This window comes from Trachemys scripta, chromosome 8 (genome assembly GCF_013100865.1).
Source record: "Trachemys scripta elegans isolate TJP31775 chromosome 8, CAS_Tse_1.0, whole genome shotgun sequence".
NCBI classification, from domain to species: Eukaryota; Metazoa; Chordata; order Testudines; family Emydidae; genus Trachemys; species Trachemys scripta.
In genome coordinates, this window is record NC_048305.1 from 75,906,932 (window position 1) to 75,927,701 (window position 20,770).

At 37.2% G+C, this 20,770-nt stretch overlaps 1 protein-coding gene across 1 annotated transcript in view; it reads right to left on the reverse strand.

Moving 5' to 3' along the window:
- Positions 1-1,951: 1,951 nt before the first annotated feature.
- Positions 1,952-20,770, reverse strand: part of BTBD8 (BTB domain containing 8) — a gene marked incomplete in the record, with an annotated part of 62,102 nt that continues 43,283 nt past the window's right edge. The window contains 7 exon segments of the mRNA XM_034778711.1: positions 1,952-6,293; positions 7,702-10,146; positions 10,670-10,809; positions 11,346-11,433; positions 11,784-12,417; positions 13,529-13,590; positions 20,043-20,172. Coding sequence (XP_034634602.1) covers positions 5,824-6,293; positions 7,702-10,146; positions 10,670-10,809; positions 11,346-11,433; positions 11,784-12,417; positions 13,529-13,590; positions 20,043-20,172 — 3,969 coding nt within the window.

The following is a 20,770-nucleotide window of genomic DNA, read 5'->3' on the forward strand; positions in this document are numbered from 1 at the left end:
TAGCACAAGTCTGACAATCATATTTGCCCCAGGGCCGCCCAGAGGATTCAGGGGGCCTGGGGCAAAGCAATTTCGGGGGCCCCTTCCATAAAAAAAAAGTTGCAATACTATAGAATAGTATATTCTCGTGGAGGCCCCTGAGGGGCCCGGGGCAAATTGCCCCCTCCACCCCCCGGTGGCCCTGATTTGCCCTACCAATATAAAACACTGAAAGGGCACTAGAGGGCTGGAGTCTTGACGTGATATAATACATGAAACAGCGCTCGGGCACAGCTTTGCCAAACTCAGCGTTATGGAATGCATCGTATAGTGAAAGCAAAACAAAAATTTGAAGCAATACTGGCTAAAAGTTTCATTTTGGATTCTTGAAGTTAGACATCCATCTCCGTATGTAGGCACTTACATAAAAATGGCCAGATTTTTAATGGGAGCTGCAAAGGCTCAAAATTTCTGAAAAAAATAAGGCCACTCAGGTGTCGAAATATGGAGATGGGTGCCAGACTTTTTTTAAGTTAACACAAACTATTTTGACTACTTATATCAAAGTAAGAATCTTACTAGGCATAGTACAAAACCCTTGAATAATTGATGCCTGAGTATTTGTTTTTTAAGATCTGCAAGACTATATTTATATTTTAAAGTGGAATGGAAATAGAAATGTTTTCAGATTCTATCCTTGCTGTAATTCAAGCTTCCCACCTGCCTTGAAGTTACATTTCTTACAGCTTTGAATTTACAATTGAAGTACCAATAGGATCACATGTTGAGGCAGATTTCTTACCTGGGAATGTCTGTGCAGTAACCAGGGAGAGCAAGAAAACAGCATATAGTTGCATTATTATTAATATTGGAGGGAGGAGAGAAGGGATAGCTCAGTGGTTTGAGCATTGGCCTGCTAAACCCAGGGTTGTGAGCTCAATCCTTGAGGGGACCATTTAGGGATTTGGGGCAAAAAATCTGTCTGGGGATTGGTCCTGCTTTGAGCAGGGGGTTGGACTAGATGACCTCCCGAGGTCCCTTCCAACCCTGATATTCTATGATTTATACTATCATGGCACCAAGAGAGTTCAATCAGGATCCTCTTGGGAATTAAAAATAGTTTCAGGTATTACACCTACTTTTGAGTTCCCCTGCCAATTTTTGTGATTTTTACAAACACTTCATGAAGTTTAAAACATGTTTGTGCAATTCTTGTACACAACAGATGAAAGAGAAAAACACAGAGAAAGGACTAAGGGCCCAATCATGCAAATACTTAATGTACCTAACTTCACTTATACAAGTAGTTCAAACATAGGCACATGCTTAAACGTTTGCAAGATGGTGGCCTGACTACACAGAGGAAACTGTGAAACAATGCATACAGAGGTCTGTCAAATGAAAGATCAAAAGAGTTGTACTTTCTGTTCTTTCTGTTCCAGTCTCTTTCAATTATTAGTAATCACAAGTAATAACAGTAGGAAAAAATTTCAGATGGAAGTGGGTTTTTTGTTTGTTTTTAGTTTTTAAGTTGATTATGCCTCTAAAGAAGTTCATTTCCCAGTGCACCGAGTTCAGCTCCCTGAAATACACCCCCCTGGCCAGCATCTGGATACTAACTTAAATAGGTATAGAATTTTTTGCAGTTAAACAGCAGTGTTTCTAATTCTGCTGTAGAATCCTCCACTACAGCTTATCAACAACAGATTAATGAAAACAGTTACAAAATTTCTGCAAGAGATAAAAACTTCTAGTCATAATGGATGTACTTTTAAAAGCCCATTTCCCACCTCTAGTCCTGTGTAGTCACCACCAGCTTTGTTACAGAGCCACCTGCCCTGAATTCCTGTATTTTATTATAATTCCTGTATATCATGCTGGAAAGAGCATGATATACCAAGGTAGAATAGTGAATAATCCAATCATGAATATTAGTATAATACACACAATAATACTTGGTTAATTTTTTTTAACCATAAATCATCCCTACATCTAAAATATTAGAAGTTAGTAGACTAGAGATATAGAACTAAACAGTACATGTACTGAAAAAAAAATAGCATTTATACTACATGCACTTTAGTCACATAGACCCTGAACCTACTCCAACTGAGATCAACAGGAGTTTTATCTTTGACTTTAATGGGAGCAAGATTGTGCCTTCTTAATTGTTTATGTTCCATGGCAGGCGATGCTGAAAGACACAGTAATAAGTCTTAACACCTTCAAACAGAGGGTTTAGATTTTTTGGGACAAAATGCAGTAAGCATGTTGGTAATGAATTTCCAGATGGCAATAACATGGTATCAAAGGTTTAAAATAGTCTATGCCGCCAGCAATATGTAGCTAGAACAGCTTTTTAATTTACTGTTTGTATTTCCTGGAAGAAGTTAACACTTCTTCCAGGAAGGTTAAGGGGCCAGATCCTGGACTCAATCTTCAGGTAGAGGCAGTGGAAAACAGAATTATGGCATTTCAAAAATTCAGTGCCACTTTGAAGCAGAGTTCAAAAATAGAAATATAGTCCAGTTATTCAAGTTGTACAGCCAGGCTTCATGCTAGCCAGAACTGCCATCTTGCAGATGGACATATTTCTTGGACAGCATCAGTATTGCTTCTTTACCAATTGCCTCCAAAGCACTTATAAGGAGGACCTTTTTACTCAACAGATCTATTCCCTGTGAGCATCACAGCCATATCTGCTGACTTTATTGTAATTGTTAGATGCTAGAGTAAGTTCTTCCAAGAAAAAGTTGACAAAATACGTGACTTTCCCCATCCCCTTGGTTTACCTTCCCTTTCCTTTTCTCCTCCTCCAATTCTCTCCCTCCTCCCGTCACAGAGACAGAAGTTTCTTATCTGCTCTCATCATTTTCTTGTATTCCCATCTATATTAATCTGTTGTCTTTTGTCTTACTTAGTCTGTACCCCAAAGAACTTACAATCTATCTTTTAGTTCTGTGTTTGTAAAAGACCTAGTGCAACGGGGTCCTGGTCCTTCACTAGGGCTCCTAGGCACTTTGGCAATACAGATAATGAATAATATTACTACTTTTTACTCCTATTGGCTTTGCAGAGCCAACATGGCTGAGAGAGAGCTGGATTCTATTATTTCTTGTGCATCGACAAAATTTTTACTAAATTCTACTTAGTTACACCTGTTCCAATCCATTGAAGAAGTTGTAGCTATATTACTGAGGACCTGAGAAAATAACACAGGTTGACTTTCAAATTCTAGCCTGGAAAATGAGAGCTGGTATTCAGAAGAAAACAAAACAAAAAATCCGCATCATTTTAACTGTAACTTAAACATATTTGATCTGTAAGTCAGACACACAAACTGGGAAACATGTCATTTTTCAGTCACTTTTCAGATATGAGCTGCACTTGAAGAAAACAAGAAAATATAAAGGAAAGGGGAGAGAGCGCAGAAGGATCCTTCTCTTTCATTCTCTGTCTACTCTCCTGATCTCTTACCTTTTCTTCTCCCATATTACTTTGTGTAAAAATTAATACCCTCTTGTGCCTTCATCAATTTAGAGTTAATTACATGTTTTTATTTTATACCTTCCATGGTCCTTATTGTCTCCTACACGGGAATAACCATGTTGGGGTGAGAAACTTGAGTTCTCTCTATTTTGAGTTCTTTGAATCCCTCTATAGAAGACAATGGTGGTTTTCCCTTATCCCACAGATTCTTCAATATCTGTGCTCCTCTCAGAACTGGAGCACGTAAATGGAGTCTCTCTCCTGATCTTGGAGGAGATTTGCTTTTGGGAGTTCCCCTAGCTGCAGCAATCTCCCCTCCCCTATCCACCAAATGTGGATAATGTAGCAAATACAGACTACAATGGGTAAGATGCTGAGCTTGCACAAACTCAGGCTGTATTAATTTATGCTGCTTCCTTTGTGGGTTTAGGATAGGATATCCAGGAGTCCAACTGATGCCCCTAACCTCCTCACAGGAACCCTTGGGGAGAATCCTCTATAAGAAAGCTGGGGATGGGCATGCAGCCAAGACTGAACTCCCTTCTAAGTATCATGGGCACAGACATGAAGGGGAGATTAATATCTTTCCTTTAACCTCTATTTAGAAGGTAAAATTCTTCCTCTACCAATTTATAATTCTGCTTCAATAAAATGTTGATTGTATTGACAGACACTCAAGTCAGTGTATAGCAGCCTTTCCAAGTCATGAGTTCTGAGATCAAAATGCTGATTAGGTCAAAAGTGAAAGTTAGTTCAGCAGTCACTGCTTAGCCACATCTCAAAGCGACTTCACAATTCAAGACTCCTGTCAGTCTCTGCTTATAAATAGCATAGGATCAAGATAACAGGAATACCTGCAGACCAGGATTAAGGTGCATTGGCAGAATTGTGCAAAAGTTTGCAAAACACCCGCCAGTATTATCCTTGGCTGTAACCAGTGCAAGTTAGGCTTTTGGTAAAAAAGTCTTTTTTAAAAATATCACCATTTTAGTAATTTGTTACTGCAGTGTAGCACTCCCATTTGAAGGCACATCTCCTGTTGGTCATTAACAGGAGGGGATCTGCAGAAGCAATATTGTATAGTTTACATAAGACCATCCCTTATTGCTGCATTTTGCCTCAGTATGGCATGAAGAATATGGTCCAATATCCCTCACCTGGAAAGTATCCCCCTTATTAACCCACATCCCCAAAAACAACAACAAAAAACCCTGCTCATGTCATTTAACTGCCATCTTCTTTAGCAGCAGAATGAGCAGAGCAGACATGGTGAGAAGCATTTCCTTCTCAGTTCTCCTTAATCAAGAGGATGAGACACTGGGCCTCCATAAGGAAGTTTTTAGAGGCATTATGAGATTAAAAAGAGACAGCAAAAACCCTAACACCCTCTCAAAGATAGAAGACACACTGGGATTTTGAAAACCCCAATAAACTAGTTATGACTTAGACAGTAGGGGAGTGGCACAAAAGTATCTTGAGTTGTAGCACAACTAGAATTCCACTTCAAACATGGACTTTTAAAGTGAAGAAGGCAAGAGTGCCACTGCTAAAACTTCAGACTGAATCTACTTTTTGAGCTGTTAGACACAGTATTTCAGAACAGGTTTAACATTCTGATTCATACACCATGCCATTATTTACTGAAGTAAGGGAATGTATGTGTGTTCCTAAGAGAGGAACTGTACCATTCTTACAGTACCTCTGCAGTCTTGTATTTAAATAAATGACAATTTAAAAACAATTATTGAAAATTTTCAAAACAAACAAAAATATACAAAATCAATCCGGTGGAAACAAACTGAATAAGCAGCTAATGTAAATAGAGTCCAAAACTTTTTACATTCTGTAAATGCAAATATAAATTTCTAATATTTAAAGTACTGTTGGAACACAACACCTTTCAACACAACTCTCAATCTTTTATTGTTGAAAAATCACCAAGTCACTGTATGAAGAGCAAAAAGGAAAAAAATGGCGCTACTTATTGTGCAGTCACATGTTAAAATCCATGCTCAATAAAGAATATATTAACAAATGACAGAAAGGGGATAGAAGATGGAGTTTAAACCAATATTTTTCTTGCAAGTCATCTAATTTGTCTAACAATTTTAGAAAATACATGCTCAAAGTTGATTTTAGAAAAACATCTATTTCAGCTTTGAAAAATTATTCTATTTGTGATTAAAGCTAGGTTATAAATTAACAGTATGCACCTCAATATATTGGAAAGATTGCCTCAGTATCAAGAATTGGGTGTTCTTAACTGATGCAGTATTTCATTATTGTATGGAAACAATGCATCAAAAAATAGATTTGGGGTAGGGGTTGGAGTCCATTTTCAAACATTTGATCACTTTAATGATGGGTTTCCAGTTCAAGGATTGTCCATTCCCCTTGAGGAGAAGAACAATCTTCAGAGGAAAAGCTTGCCACTGTGATACTTGCTGAAGAATCATCCAGTGGCGACATTAGTTCAGTCCATCTACTGAAAGTATCAACATGTGATTTACCCTGAGGCTTTGAACCATCTCCTGCCAGAAGTAGTGTCTGATTGATAAGATATTGTGCTAAGTTAAGGTCTTCAGGAATAGAGTTTTTGAAATCAATGTTTGAGTCCTGCTCAGATAACAATTGCCTGAGAAGAGTCCAGTCCTGTTCTGCAAATTGCTGATCTTCAAAATCCACATCTAGAATGTCCCTTTCTGACTCCATCCTCTGCTCAATAGCTTCTCCAACATCCATCTCATATATTGGAGAAAGGGTTTTTGAAGGTCGATGCTCATACATGCAGGTTTGTGCCAATACGTCACAATCATCTATGTCTCCTGCAATAATTCATAATACTACACAATGTAAAAATTGCACATGTTCCCCCCTCAGGGCTTTGTAGAGCAAAATTTAACTCATTGCAGCAGAGACAATCCAACAAGTAACAAAAAATGTAAATTTATACAAAATTGACAAAATGTAGGCATTTATTTTCTGTGTAAAAAAAACCCCAAAAAACAAACAAAGTCTGGTTTACAAATTAAGTTAGAGCAGCAGTCACCACTGGTAATTAACAATAAACCTTCATAATTAGAACATTTCTGATTCAGAAAAGACAAATTATGTAAACAGACAATTAATGCACATGGAATTTCTCATTCACTACAATAATGTAAAGTTGGAACAGGAGGTGGGTGGGAAGGAATGGGGGAAAAAAAGAATATATGATCACTGAATGGTGATGTAAGCTCCAAAGAGAAGGAAAAACAAAATGGCTTATTCACAGGCTTATTTTATACTACACATTATAAGGGTAGCTGCAGGCAAGGACAAGCAAACTTAAAAAAAATAGTACAACTTTTAAAAGGTCTTCTTCTGTGGTTCTGCTGAACATAGGTCATCATCATCAGCATTTCATTACTCTTGAATATACAATAGTTAATATATTCAGACACTACTGTGTATTTTATAATGGGATACTTTGAATTACTGGTTTAAAAAGACAAAACAGATAAAACATCTAGACAATCATCTAACTAGGTGAATCAAGCTAGAGCTTTTTTGTTTATAATCACTGGTTCAAATATAATCTCTCCTTTAGGAAATCCGTTTTCATTGGTAAAATTTAGAACAATTTTAGTAATCCTGTAAACTGCAAGTCTTAGGTCCCAAACTGCTCCCATTGAAGTCTATGGGAAATATCCCACTGAATTCAGTGGGAGAAGGATCAGCATCCACATCTCCATGTAAAATATATTATATCAACAAATTGCAAAAGTAATGAATATAGCTGTTAAGGTAAACAGTCAGTGCACTTTAGTAAGGTTATTACTGTAGTTATTGCACATCCCACTTAAATATATGATATAGGTTGTAAAGCAGACAAAGCGTTTACAAAAGTTCCCACCGAAAGCTGATGCGGACAATGTTAAACTGGACCAAAAATAATTAGCATGCAAGGAATTGTTCCCAATCTTTCTTTTTAGTACTGCATAAAATCTATCTGAATAGATTTGCCTAGTATAAATATTCAAGTTTTCCATTGAAACATTGTTATTTAATGTGTATCCAAAATGGACAAGCACTCAGTAAACAAGTAAATACTTAAAAGCATTTAAGTTTTGTTTAAAAAATTTGAGCCAATTATTAGAGTTCATGATTTGACCCCAGACAAAACATTTCCAATATTCTGCCTACTAATTTAATTTTTTTGAGGGACTTAACATTTCTATTTCTGTACATTACCTGCAGGTAAATCAGTATTAGTGTATTCAGTAGGTGCTCGTTGACACTCTCTCATTTGACCTTCCAGAGTCAGTAACTGATTCTTACAGGGTTTTACAGGTTTTGCAGAATTCTTCTTTTGCATGTCACAATTAGTATCTCTTTGATGAAGGTCCAAATGACATGGTCTTTCTTGAGACTTTGTGTCATTGTCTGAAAGTTTATTGCACTGTTGAATTTCGTTAATCTCTTCATTCTTACTATTTACCTTTTGCTCTTCTATTGAACACTGACTATCTGCTACTGAGAGTACTTTCTCTGGGCAATTTTGTTCTGTCACTGAAGCACCCTGATTATCTTTTCCTTTGATTTCTGGGCTACGGGGATCTAGAAAAAAGTGCTCACTTTTATCTAATCTCTCACTTCTATCCTTTTCTTGTTGTTTGCACTCCAGGAATCCATCTTCAGTTTCCAATGAATACCTTGAATAATATGTCTTTTCTTGATGCTCCTGAGATACACTATCAAAAACATCAGAAGGAGTAGGGGAATCTATGGAATGATGAAGGGGAGCATGAGCTTCTCCATCATCAGATCCCAGCTCTTCACATTCATCTACTGAAAGTAAAAGAGATCGCTTAAAATTTTTAGTTGTAGAAAATTCTTGACTTTCAATATTCTCTGTTGCATCTTCAAAAGCTAAATTAACAATTCCTTGGAATGGCTGAATAGGAGGGTCAGATGGAGGAAAGCTTTCTACTACATTTTCTGCTTCAGATCTTTCATCTTCCGTTTCATCTGCAGAAGAGGAAACTTGGTCTGCTTCCTGAGTAAATTGTGCGCTGCCAAAAGTAGTGTTTTCATTTTCCCTAGTATTGGCCCTTAATACACCTTGACGTGACCACACTTCAGGTCTTTTTCTTGGTATCTCATCATCACTTGTTGAATTAACACGAAAAAGATCCGAACCCTCTTTTTTCATTTTCACTTCTATTCTTAGACTACTGTCATAGATTTTTAGTTCTTCAGGTGTACTTGTATCACTGCTGCTTCTTCCAAGAAAATCATGGCACAACATAGTGCTACATTTAGAAATCCCTCTCTCATTTGATCCTTCATCATCCTGAGAGCCTCCAGCATCATAGTCTTCTGATCTTGGTTTGATATCATCAGAAGATGTTGTTGCACTGCCGGTATCAGATTCAGGACTCTCTTTTGGATCCAACACATCTGTACTCAAATTCCAACGATCCACAAAGGGAGTTTCTGAATTTTCATGGCTTTCTGGTGTTTCTGTAGTATCCATATCTTTAGGTGAACATTTTTCTGTAACCTGTCCTGTGAAACATTTTGAAGCAGCATCTGAGTCTACTGTAGCAGACCTGTATTCAGTCAAGGCTGATTTATCAGACAATTGACCAGCACTTGCAAATCCCTTTACATGAGTCTTAGAGGATTTTCTTTCATCTTGTTCCGAATTAGAGGCATTTGTTACCTTAGAAAAGCTGGGTAAGTGATCTTCTCCATAATTAATGCCCATTTCAGTGTTTAATGTATCATTTTGTTCCACACAGTCTTCTATTGCTTGTGTTAAACATACTTTGCTGTTTCCTGAATATCCCAAGTATTTCTGAGCTGAATCACAAACAGTTTTGCACTTTTTCAATCTTTCTTCTGAAACTGAAGTAGGGAGTTTTTGGCCAGTATTCTTGCAAATGACTGAGTATGCATTTCTACTAGGCTCTGTATAACAATTAAATTCAGTTGTATTACCATCATCTTTGTTTTTATCTACCGGATATTTAATTTCAATTTCATCTTCACAAACCTGTTTTGATTCCATGTCGTTTTGCATTGAAACATTCAGCTTAGGAACATTTTGTCCTCTAACTAGAGTACAAAAAGGTTTGGTTTCTACTTTGTATTCCCCATTTTCAAGAGGATCCAATAATTTTCTTGGATCAGGTTGCCATGATTCCACGAGTAGGTCTCCTCTGCTACACTCTATCATAGATTTTTCACACTTACTTTGTTTTGCAGGGCTGCATTTGTTATTGTCATGTGGCTGAATTGCAAAAGCAGCAAATGTGTGTTGTTCAAGTTTCTGTTCTGAAATTTTCTGTTCAGGACTATGCACGTTTTTCTGGACAACAGGAGATTCACTTCTTGAATGTCTTTGTGTTGAAGATTGAGCTTTTGATATAGGCTGCCCAGTAACTATTTTCTGTTTTGGGTCTTTACTGTTTATAGTCTCATCTTTCTTTGAATGAGTTTGATTTTTGGGTGTTATTATTTTTGCAGTGGCTTTAACTGCAGATGTTTGTGATTGTTTAATACTCTTTTTCTTAGATGAAGGTTGTTTTTCTGAAAGTGCTGTCTGAGAAAAATTTTGCATCATGTTTTTTCCTTCATTTTGTTTCGGAGCCATTCCAGATTTTAACGAATTTTGTGAATCTCCTTGTGGTCCTAACAAATAAAGTAAACAAAACACATTCTAGTCAGCGAATTTATATTATTGATAAGTTGGATGCATGTAAGTCAAGTAAAAGATTATTAAAAATATTTGACAACCAAGTAATTTTAAAATTTGTTAAACAAACAATTAAATGATCTTAAATACAAACATTTAATAAAAACGTGTATTGTGAATTTGTTTCAGATACAGAATTTCTACTGAACTTAATGGAAGTTCTAGGTGCAGAATACTTAAGGTACCATCAGAGGACAAAAGAGCTACAAAGCATATTAGGGAAGGGGTTTCTCCCCAATAGCTGGCCAGATTTTAAAAAATAAATATACACCAGCCTCATGAGAATTAAACAAGCAGAAAAATACATCTGAGGTCTATCAGCAAAAATGAAACATGGGAAATACACCAAGATTGTCAGAACATTTCTATTGTCTGATAACAAATTCCTTATCTGTGTTATACTGTAGCAAAATGATTCAAATAGTAAATATGATTTAGTTTAGTGCCATTTAATTCTACCTTGGTTTTTAGCAACATTAGCTGGTGCATTCTTTGTCTTCTGCTGAGCTGTAGAATTGCCACTCATATTTCCCTTTTTCTTCAAAACAGTTTGTGGACTTTGTTCATTGTATCCTTTCCCAGTGGTTTTTTTGGTCACACTATGAGAGAAAAAGATAAACTTGCAAGTAATGCAAGCAGTAAGATCTAAAAAATGAACTTGTTTAAATAATCAGTAGTACTCCATATTGTTTAACATGGAAAGTACAATATATGCCATGTAAAATGATTTTCCTCTTCCTGAAAATAAACAATATATTTAGGGACCCGTTTCTCCAAGGTACTAACTCCTCATCTTCCATTGATTTTGTAGCTTCATCTAAGCTATTTCAGAGGCTATGTAGGAGTTCTCAGCACTTTCCATGATTCAGTCACATAATTGTTCAGATCTGCAGAGTTACTGTAACAATGCTAAAATAACAAATAAACAAAACAGCCCAAACCCAGAGGCAAAACAATGCTATCGTCACAAGAATATTGTCTGTAGTTATTTCTACTCTCACTAACAATGTGAAATAGAAACTATTCTGAAAAATCCTTATGTTTAAAGACATGTTGATTAAATGACAATTACATTTAATGAAGCAATTAAAAACCCAGTATATAATTATAAGTAATATTTTGATTTCCAACAAACCTATTTGTTGTAACGTTCGTCTCAAGTTCATTAGCTTTTTTGTTGGTAGCTCCATTAGTCAACTTCAAAACAGACTTTGTTTTCATTGCTATAAGCAAAATTAAAGATTTAGGATAAAATGTATGATATACAAATACCTAAAAAGAAATATTAATGTATAATGGTCAGATACTGAAAACAGCACAGATGCCAAAACTGGAAGAATTGAGATTTATATAGTGCTGTCTTGTATACGCACATATTTTTTCAAAGCACATAACATTTGAGTTAGAGCCATTAATACCTGGGCATTTTAGCATTACTTTTTGTAATTAATATTTATTTTAAAAATATGCTTGTGCAGGGTCATAACCATCTAGAATAGAACTTTTGGAACTCTCCAGGCTGTTTTCCAGCATATGACCTGCCTGTGGCAAGTCAAAAGGGGTCTCTAATTACCAGTATATATTTTTCCTTCATCTACTGGTTTATCCTCTTTGGGTTCATCTAGTTGTTCATTGGAAATCTGTAAATCTGTACTTGAGTTTGTTGACTTGCTGAAAGTTCCTGTCTCTGTTACTAGAGAGGGTGATTCTTTCCCTGTGGTTTTCTTCAATGGCTTTGTTTTGATTTGCACACTTGGGCTTCCAGTAAGTACTTTAGGTCTGGCACCTGAATTTTTTCCTTCCTGATTTTTTACACCTTTTCCACTTCCAGAATTTTTTTGCCCACTTGCAGATGATGACCTTTCTGAATCTTGTTTGGTAATCAAGCTTTCAGCCTTAGCATTTCCATTACTTTCTATTTTTGGCTTTATGACAGCTCTAGCCTTTGGTGAAGCAACTTTTTCCCCAGTTTTTGAATCTTTTGTAATCTTGGCAACTGTTTTCTTACTATCTTTTCCCTTTAAGTCATCATGTTTTGAAGTCTTATTAGCAGTGTTTCTGTTGGTACTTGATGTATGTCCAGATGCTCCTAATCCATCAGATTTCATTTTATCCCGATTAGTGAAGGAACTGCCGCAATAATCTCTCTTGCCTTTTACTTTCCAGGAAGTGTGCCTTATATCAGAGTCAGTAATGCGTCTGTTTAGCTGGAAAGAACAGAAGACACTTAGCAACACAATAAATCATGCATAATCTTTAGCTCTTGAAATGGAGGTACTCCTGAAGTTTAGCATTAAAATTAGAGTTTGGGAGGAAAATTCATTTTCCAAGTCACAGAGCTCAGATTACTGCCTTTCAAGCACTCTTTAAGTACTAACTCCAGTTCCCTTTACGTCCCCTATTGAAGTCAGATCTGAATCAGAGGGTACAAGAAATGCCTATACAAAACCTTGTCCTTTACTTTGGACATAATACTGTATAATCTTTACTTCTTTATACAATTAGTTCCTGTTGGAGAGATTCATTTATTTTATAGGTTATATTTAGACTTTCAAACTGGGAATTCAGTATATGATTCCCTATGAACATGAAGACTGCCATTATTTTTACATACATATGACACAGGAAGCTTTCAACCATTATAAAACAGTATATCTTCCAAAGAAGGGTTCAGAATTCCCAGGTAAAGGTATTTTTTAGTGTTAAGATAGAAGCCTATAAAAATGTAACCTAACTAGTAACAAAGTGAATAGTAATGTATATCCTTGGACATTAACCCCTATAACAGTACCTTTTCTGTCAAACAGCAATGTCACTTTGGGCATGATTCTCAAACACGTGGATTGTCAATGACTTTGAAAAGCTCTTTCACAGCAAGCAGATTAATGGGGAGCGTAACAGACGGAGTTAAGTGGTGGCTTGAGCTAGTGGAACAGCTCCATTAGCTCAGTAGCAGACCACCCTTTTTTCCAAACTGGAGATCACAGGGTTATTATTACACACCAACAGGGAAGTGTGCAATAACTTCTGAACACAAATTCCTGTCTTCTGTTTGGCCCCCAACTATCTGAAAGCATGGACTCCTGCTAACCCACATCAAAATCTAAAATGCTCGAATAACGGACATCACAGATTATGAATAAAATATTGGCTCAACTGGGATTACAAGGAAAATGTGATTGCTGAAGATTAACTACGAGCAGTTAGTAAACACAGACCACAACAGATTACATTATTTTGAAAATATAAAGCATGAAAAGGAGCAGTTATGTTTACGGGATTCTGATTATTTTTAATTGTAAGAATCTAAGCATTTACCTGAGAACTAGTGAATACAGGTTTTTTGCCAAGTCTTCGATCATCCCCTTTGTCAAAAGCAGCTGTATAGGGAAAAAGGATCGCTATTATCAGTGAGAAGGCAGCATGAGAGAGAGGGGGGAAAAAAAAAGCCAGCCTTATTCATGGAACTATCTTTTGGAGCCAGTGAACTAGTCGAGGGAGATTTATTTTGGCAAAATGGAAAACATTAAGTGGCGAAGGATGTTTTTGTATCTAGAGTACAAGATTCAGAGTTAGGAGATCCAATATCTGTAATGAACTTTGCAACAGACTTCTTATGTGACATGAAGCAAGTAACTTAATCTCTGTTTCCCCATCTACAAAACAAGGATAATACTTCCATACCTCTGATGTATGTAGCTCATTAAATCTTTGGGGGTGTACTTTGAGATCCTGGGTGTATAGGAATGTGCAACAACAATCACTTTCAATTAGTTCTAACCACCTATACATTTATACTAACATCTATTTGAAATAAAAGATCTATTCTCTTAAAACAACTAAACAATATACTGTAGTATATAGTGTGGTCTGTTTGGGGGGCATGTGCTGAGCCTAGTGGCCTGCTAAGCAAGGCTGAGAGCTTCTTAAGGAAATTTTGATTCCTAATCCCGTTAGAATCCGTTAAGCATTGACCAAGGAGCAGGACTAGGAGGGAGAACAGGGGTTTAAAAAACAAGCTCCAAAGTGACATGGGAAGTTTTGCAAGGGAGGGCTTGTCTACATTACCACGCGGGGTTGATCTAAGATACGCAACTTCAGCTACGTGAATAGTGTAGCTGAAGTTGACGTACTTAGATCTACTTACTGCGGTGTCTTCATTGTGGTAAGTCGACAGCTGACGCTCTCCTGTCAACTCTGCTTGTGCTCCTCATTCTGGTGGAGTACCAGAGTCGATGGGAGAGCGTTCAGCAGTCGATTTTATCGACTGGGATAGACGTGATAAATCAACCCCGGCTGGATTGATTGCTGCCTGCCAATCCGGCGGGTAGTGTAGACAAGCCTGGAGTTTAGAGAGGAAGCATGAGAGCTAGATGCACCTAACGTTCTCTAAACTTAGGCCAATAACCACCCTCCTCCCCCGCTGCCCTCCAAAAGAAAAAGGAAAAAAAAGCTGCAAGAGTAAAAACAATGCAGGCAGAAGTCCAGCAGCAGAGTTGGGGCTATCCAATTTATTGCTGAATGCAGCATGCATGATTACCTGCTTTGTGGGCAGGTGGCATATATGCATTCAGTGCAAGGAGCTCATGACCCTCAGAGACCAAGTATGGACACTTCAGACCAGAGTAGCTGAACTGGAAAAGCTAAGGGAGACTAACAGGAACATAGATGAGGCTTTCTGGGACATATTAGAGTGGGCCCAACCACCGTCTGACAGCCTCTGTGCTGTTGAGGAGGAGAAGGAAAGTCTCCAGGAAGGAGAACATCAAACTGGAGCAGAGGGAAACAATCCTATAGTTCGGACCCTCCTTCCAAATGATGTCATGGTATCCTCTTGCACGGAGAATACCTCTTGGGGGGTGGGGTGGGAGAGGGGACGGTGGGGAATCCTAGTTATTAGTAAGAGACAAGTAATGGGGGATTTCATCAATTAGAAATATAAATAGCTGGGTTTGTGATGATCAAGAGAACCACTGGTGAACTGCCTGGCAGGTGCGGAGGTTGTGGATCTCTCGAGACATCTAGCCAGGCTTATGTGCAGTGCTCAGGAGGTGGCAGTGGTCATGGTACATGTAGGTACTAGTGACATAGGGAAAGGCAGGAGAGAGGTTCTGCAGGTCAAATTTAGGCTTCTAGGTAAGAGATTAAAGACCAGGACCTTCATGGTAGCATTCTCTGAAATGCCTTCAGTTCCATGTGCAGGGCCAATTAGATAGGAAGAACCACAGGGTCTCAATGCATGGATGAGACTTACAGAAGTGGGTGGGTATAGTTCTTTGGCTTGCAATGTGCAGGAGATCAGACTACATGATCATGATGATCCCTTCTGGCATTAAAGTCTATGAATCTATGACTCCCCATACTGACTGTGTACATGTCACCTCAGGACGGGATGCAGAAATACAGTTTCTAGACACCATCAATGACTGCTTCTTGGGCAGCTAGACCTGGAACCCACAAAGGGAGAGAGAATTCTGGATTTAGTCCTATGTGGAACAAAGGATCTGGCCCAGTAGCTGAACCGTTCAGTAAGAATGACCATTATATAATTAAATTTAACATCCTTAATGTCTTGGGGGGGGATGGGAGGAGGTGGAGGAAATACCAGAAAAGACCACCACAGTACCATTTGACTTCAGAAAGAGGAACTACACAAAAATGAGGAAGCTACTTAAACGGAAATTAAAAGGAACAGTCACAAGAGTGAAATGCCTGCAAGCTGCACGTATACTTTTTAAACACACCATCATAGAGGCTCAGATTAAATGTGTACCCCAAATTAAAAAGAAAAGTAAGAGGACCACACAAAAAAATGCCACCGTGGCTAAACAGAGTAAAAGAGGCAGTTAGAGACAAAAAAGGCATCCTTTAAAAATTAGAAGCCAAATCCTACTGAGGAAAATAGAAAGGAGCATAAAATCTGGTAAATCAAGTGTAAAAGTAAAATTAGGCAGGCCAAAAAAGAATTTGAAGAACAACTAGCAACAGACTCAAAAACTAAAACAGCCATTTTTTAAAAGTACATCAGAAGCAGTGAGCCAGCCAAACAATCAGTGGGGCTACTGAAGGATCGAAGTGCTAACGGGGCACTCAAGAAAGCCATTGCCAAGAATCTAAATGAATTTGCATCAGTCTTCACCAGAGAAGATGTGAGGGAGATTCCCACACCTGAGCCATTCTTTTTAGGTGACAAATCTGAGGAAACGTCCCAGGTTGAGGTGTCAACAGAAGAGGTTTTGGAACAAATTGATAAATTAAATCAGTAATAAGTCACCAAGACTAGATGGTATTCAAACAAGAGTTCTGAAGGAACTCCAATACATAATTGCAGAACTACTAAATGTGGTATGTAACGTAGGACTTAAATATGCCTCCGTACCAGATGACTGGTGGATAGCTAATATGATGCTAATTTTCAAAAAAGGCTCCAGAGACGATACTGGCAATTACAATGCCAGTATGCCTAACTTTCATACCAGGCAAACTGGTTGAAACTATAGTAAAGAACAATGATATATAGATGAACACGATATGTTGGGAAAGGGTCAGCACAGCTTTGTAAAGGGATATCATGCCTCACCAATCTATTAGAATTCTTTGAGGGAGTCAAAAAAACCCCTATGGACAAGGGTGATCCAGTGGATACAGTGTACTTGGTTTCAAAAAGCTTTCAAAAAGCCTTTGACAAGGTCCCTCACCAAAGGCTCTTAAGCAAATTAACAGTCATGGGATAAGAGGGAAGGTCGTCTCCTGGATCAATAAGTGGTTAAAAGATAGGAAACAAAGGGTAGGAATAAGTAGTCATTTTTCACAATGAAGAAGGATAAATAGTGATGTCCCCCAATGATCTGTACTGGGACCAATGCTGTTCAGCATAAATGATCTGGAAAAAGATGTAAACAGTGAGGTGGCAAAGTTTGCAGTTGATACTAAATTACTCAAGAACATTAAGTCCAAAGCAGACTGCAAAGAATTAAAGAAGAATCTCACAAAACTGGGTGACTGAGCAACAGAATGGCAGATGAAATCCAATGTTGGTAAATGCAAAATAATGCATATTGGAATACATAATCCCAATTATACATACAAAATGATGGGATCTAAATTAGTTGTTACTACTCGAGAAAGAGACCTTGTAGTCATTGTGGATAGCTCTCTGAAAACATCCACTCAGTGTGCAGTGGCAATCAAAAACGCTAGAATATTAGGAATGGGATAGATAAGAGAAAATATCATAATGTCACTATATAAATCCATGGTACGCTCACACCTAGAATACTGTGTGCAGTTCTGGTCACCCCACCTCAAAAAAGATATATTAGAAATGAAAAGGTGCAGAGAAGGGCCACAAAAATGATTAAGGGTACAAAATAGCTTCTAGAAGATGAGATTAAAAAGATTGAAACTGTTCATCTTGGAAAAGAGATGACTAAAGGGGATAAAATAGAGATCGGAATGACAGGGGATGGATCACTTGATGATTGCCATGTTCTGTTCATTCCCTTTGAAGCATCTGGCATTGGTCACTCTCTAGGGTGATCAGAGAGCGAGTATGAAAAATCAGGACGGGGGTGGGGAGTAATAGGTGCTCATATAAGAAAAAGGCCCAAATATCGGGACTATCCCTATAAGATCGGGACATCTGGTCACCCTATCACTATCAGAAGACAGGATATTGGGCTAGACGGACCATTGGTCTGACCCATTCTTATGTTCTTTGTCAAAAGCTGTAGTCTCCACATATTTGCATATGTGCATTAGATACACACTAGCTCTTGAGGCAATACATGTTAGTTTTAAAGTTATCTGGAGGACATTATGTAAGCTTTTCAGGGCAAGGAATGCATCTTATCCATGTTTGTAAAGCACTGCATGTAATGCTATATAATTGAATTAATAAAGCTACTAAAAATATTTTTTACTGTATAACATCTGGGAGGCATCAGTCAATGAAACCTTCAAATCTGTAGCGGTTGTGCAATATAGAAAGGATATATGTAAATACTGTACACAGAGAGAAGGGATAAAGATTTATTTTTGTTTATATGCATCTTTTGGCTTGATGCAAATTTATCTATTCTGAGAAAAATGGATTAAATAAACATTCACTCTTCACATGCTATATTCTACTATTTCTTTATATGGACAAAGCACACAATAGGACAATAGAATTTTGGGTTCTACAAAGCATCTTTATTTAGCTGTATAGAAATCCTGCAAGAAAAGGCAAGATGCTGAAAATGGCACCACAGGGATATAATATTTTTTCAGTGATGACTCTGCACATTAATATACACTAATATATTAATACAATTTTCCCATAAACTTGTGCCCAGGAGAACACAGAAATGCTGTGAACGAGAAAAACATTACCTTCTTGTCTTAATTGTGTGCATTTCCTATCCTAGGATATTAATCTACAAAGGTTAGATCTTCTCAGAATTCAGTAGTACCTGAAATTTTCTCAAGATGAAAGTTGTTTGACTTTGTGATCCTAAACAAATCTCATGTAATAAGATGCTTCTAGGAAAATACCATCATTTTGTTTCTAGAACAAAAACCTACACTGAAAGTTTTCCATAACTTAATAGTTGACAGTTAAAATGAAGTCTATCAGAGCTGAATTAATGCTATATAACTCTGAAAAACCCAAAACAAAATAAAGATGGAGAGTTGAATGACACCCACTTTATGAACCCAGGTCTAGGTACTACTTTACTCTACAGCCCTAATACAGAAGAACATCAGATGCCAAATATACTCCAAATTATGCTTCTATTTCTGAAAGCAACCCCCCAAATTACTGAAGTGCTTTATAATAAAGAATGAAATCACGAGCCTTTTTCAGAAAGTAGCAATCAAACATAATTTAGTAACACCCTTAAATCATGCTTGTAAAGACTGACATAATCCATCTTTCAACCAACATGTTAAGGGATAAAAAATTAAATCCATCTATAATCACATACAATTTTTCATTAGAGTCTCAATTTTAATGTCTTCTTTAATAAAACATTTAAGATATTTTACCTTTTACTATGAATCAAAAGTGAGCTAATTTTAAAGAAAAATTAAATGAGTCTCACATTTTTTCCTTTATAAAATGCACAGTCACAAAGCAAATATTCAACCAAGGCCCTGGAGCCATTTTCACTTCCACACCCTCAAAATTTCATTCCACATATTTGAAAATAAGGAAACATTCAGAGCACAAACTCCTTTTGTTTAAAGCTGAAGTACTGCCTCTTAACATTTTAAGAGATCACTATGCAGCTTCCTGGGGGCTCTCTGCAGCAACACATACAGTATCACAATACCAATCAATTGTGAAGTCAAGCCAGCTACATTTATTCACAGTCCACATGAGATGGAGATTATGCAAGAGATATACAAGCTTTATACATTAATATGAACAACTGATTAAAAAAGAAACAGAATTCATAGAATTAGTAATCTGCTTTGTGCAGATTTAAATTTTCTATAATGCTTATCTGCTTAAAAATGGAGATAGATAATGGTTTCTTTAATCCTATTGCAATATTTTTAATAATTTAGAATAGTTGCAAACAAAACTAGACATAATCTACATATAATGTTTCCATTTTTCATATCTATAAAAATAAAAGCCAGGAAAATATTCACAGAACACTCAATTAATTTCCAGGCATGAAGCTGGCTAAGCATTTTATCTTTGCTTTCATTTATAAAATACTTCTTTCAAAGCAAGAGCATCACAGTTTTAAGCATGCTATAGTTTATTACCAGCCCCCAACACTACCAATATTTTTTATATTAAGGACACTATGATAGCTGTTCTTGATTGCTTGCATACCTGCTTGTATTTTCTCTTGATGATCTGGTCTCATCAGCTTCCAGCTTTCTGTGTGACGAACAGCATAAAAAGACTGAACCAGGAAGATCCACAGCTTATCACGCAGAGCCTGGATCTTGCATGTAAAACCCTGTGTTCGAGTAACAAATCAGCAGCTGGCGAGAGGCACATTGTCATAGCAACCAGTCATTATTCCTTTCAGAATCTACTTACTCCCTAAGATAGATCAATGATGTCATCATTTATATTTTACAATAACCTAGTAGATGTAGATGTTGTTTATGAAGGCTTATTGTTCTCCCCCCCACCCCACCCCACAATTTTATACAGTTTGAAACTAAGCCACTCCCACAGAAGCTAAAGCATCACAAGCCACCACATTCGTTTTTTAAATTAATCCTTTCAGAGCTTTTTACTATCAGCTCTGTCACTACAAGGTCAAATTCTCTGGGGGGACAAAAATGTATCTGAATAAATGTTCACACTCTTACTGAGTAAGTCTATAATAGCACTTGATTGCAGTAGTTTAAGAAAAGATTTAACATTTTTTGCAGGTAACATTATAAATTGTAATCAGGGTCTCCTATCATTCACATGTCACTCATGACATCACAGTCAATTTTCATTTAAAATTTATTATTTAGATTGTGGTAGCACCCACAACATGATAGGCACTTTCCAGAAACACAGGAAGATGCAGTCCTTGCGCCGAAGAGTTTGCTTAAAAG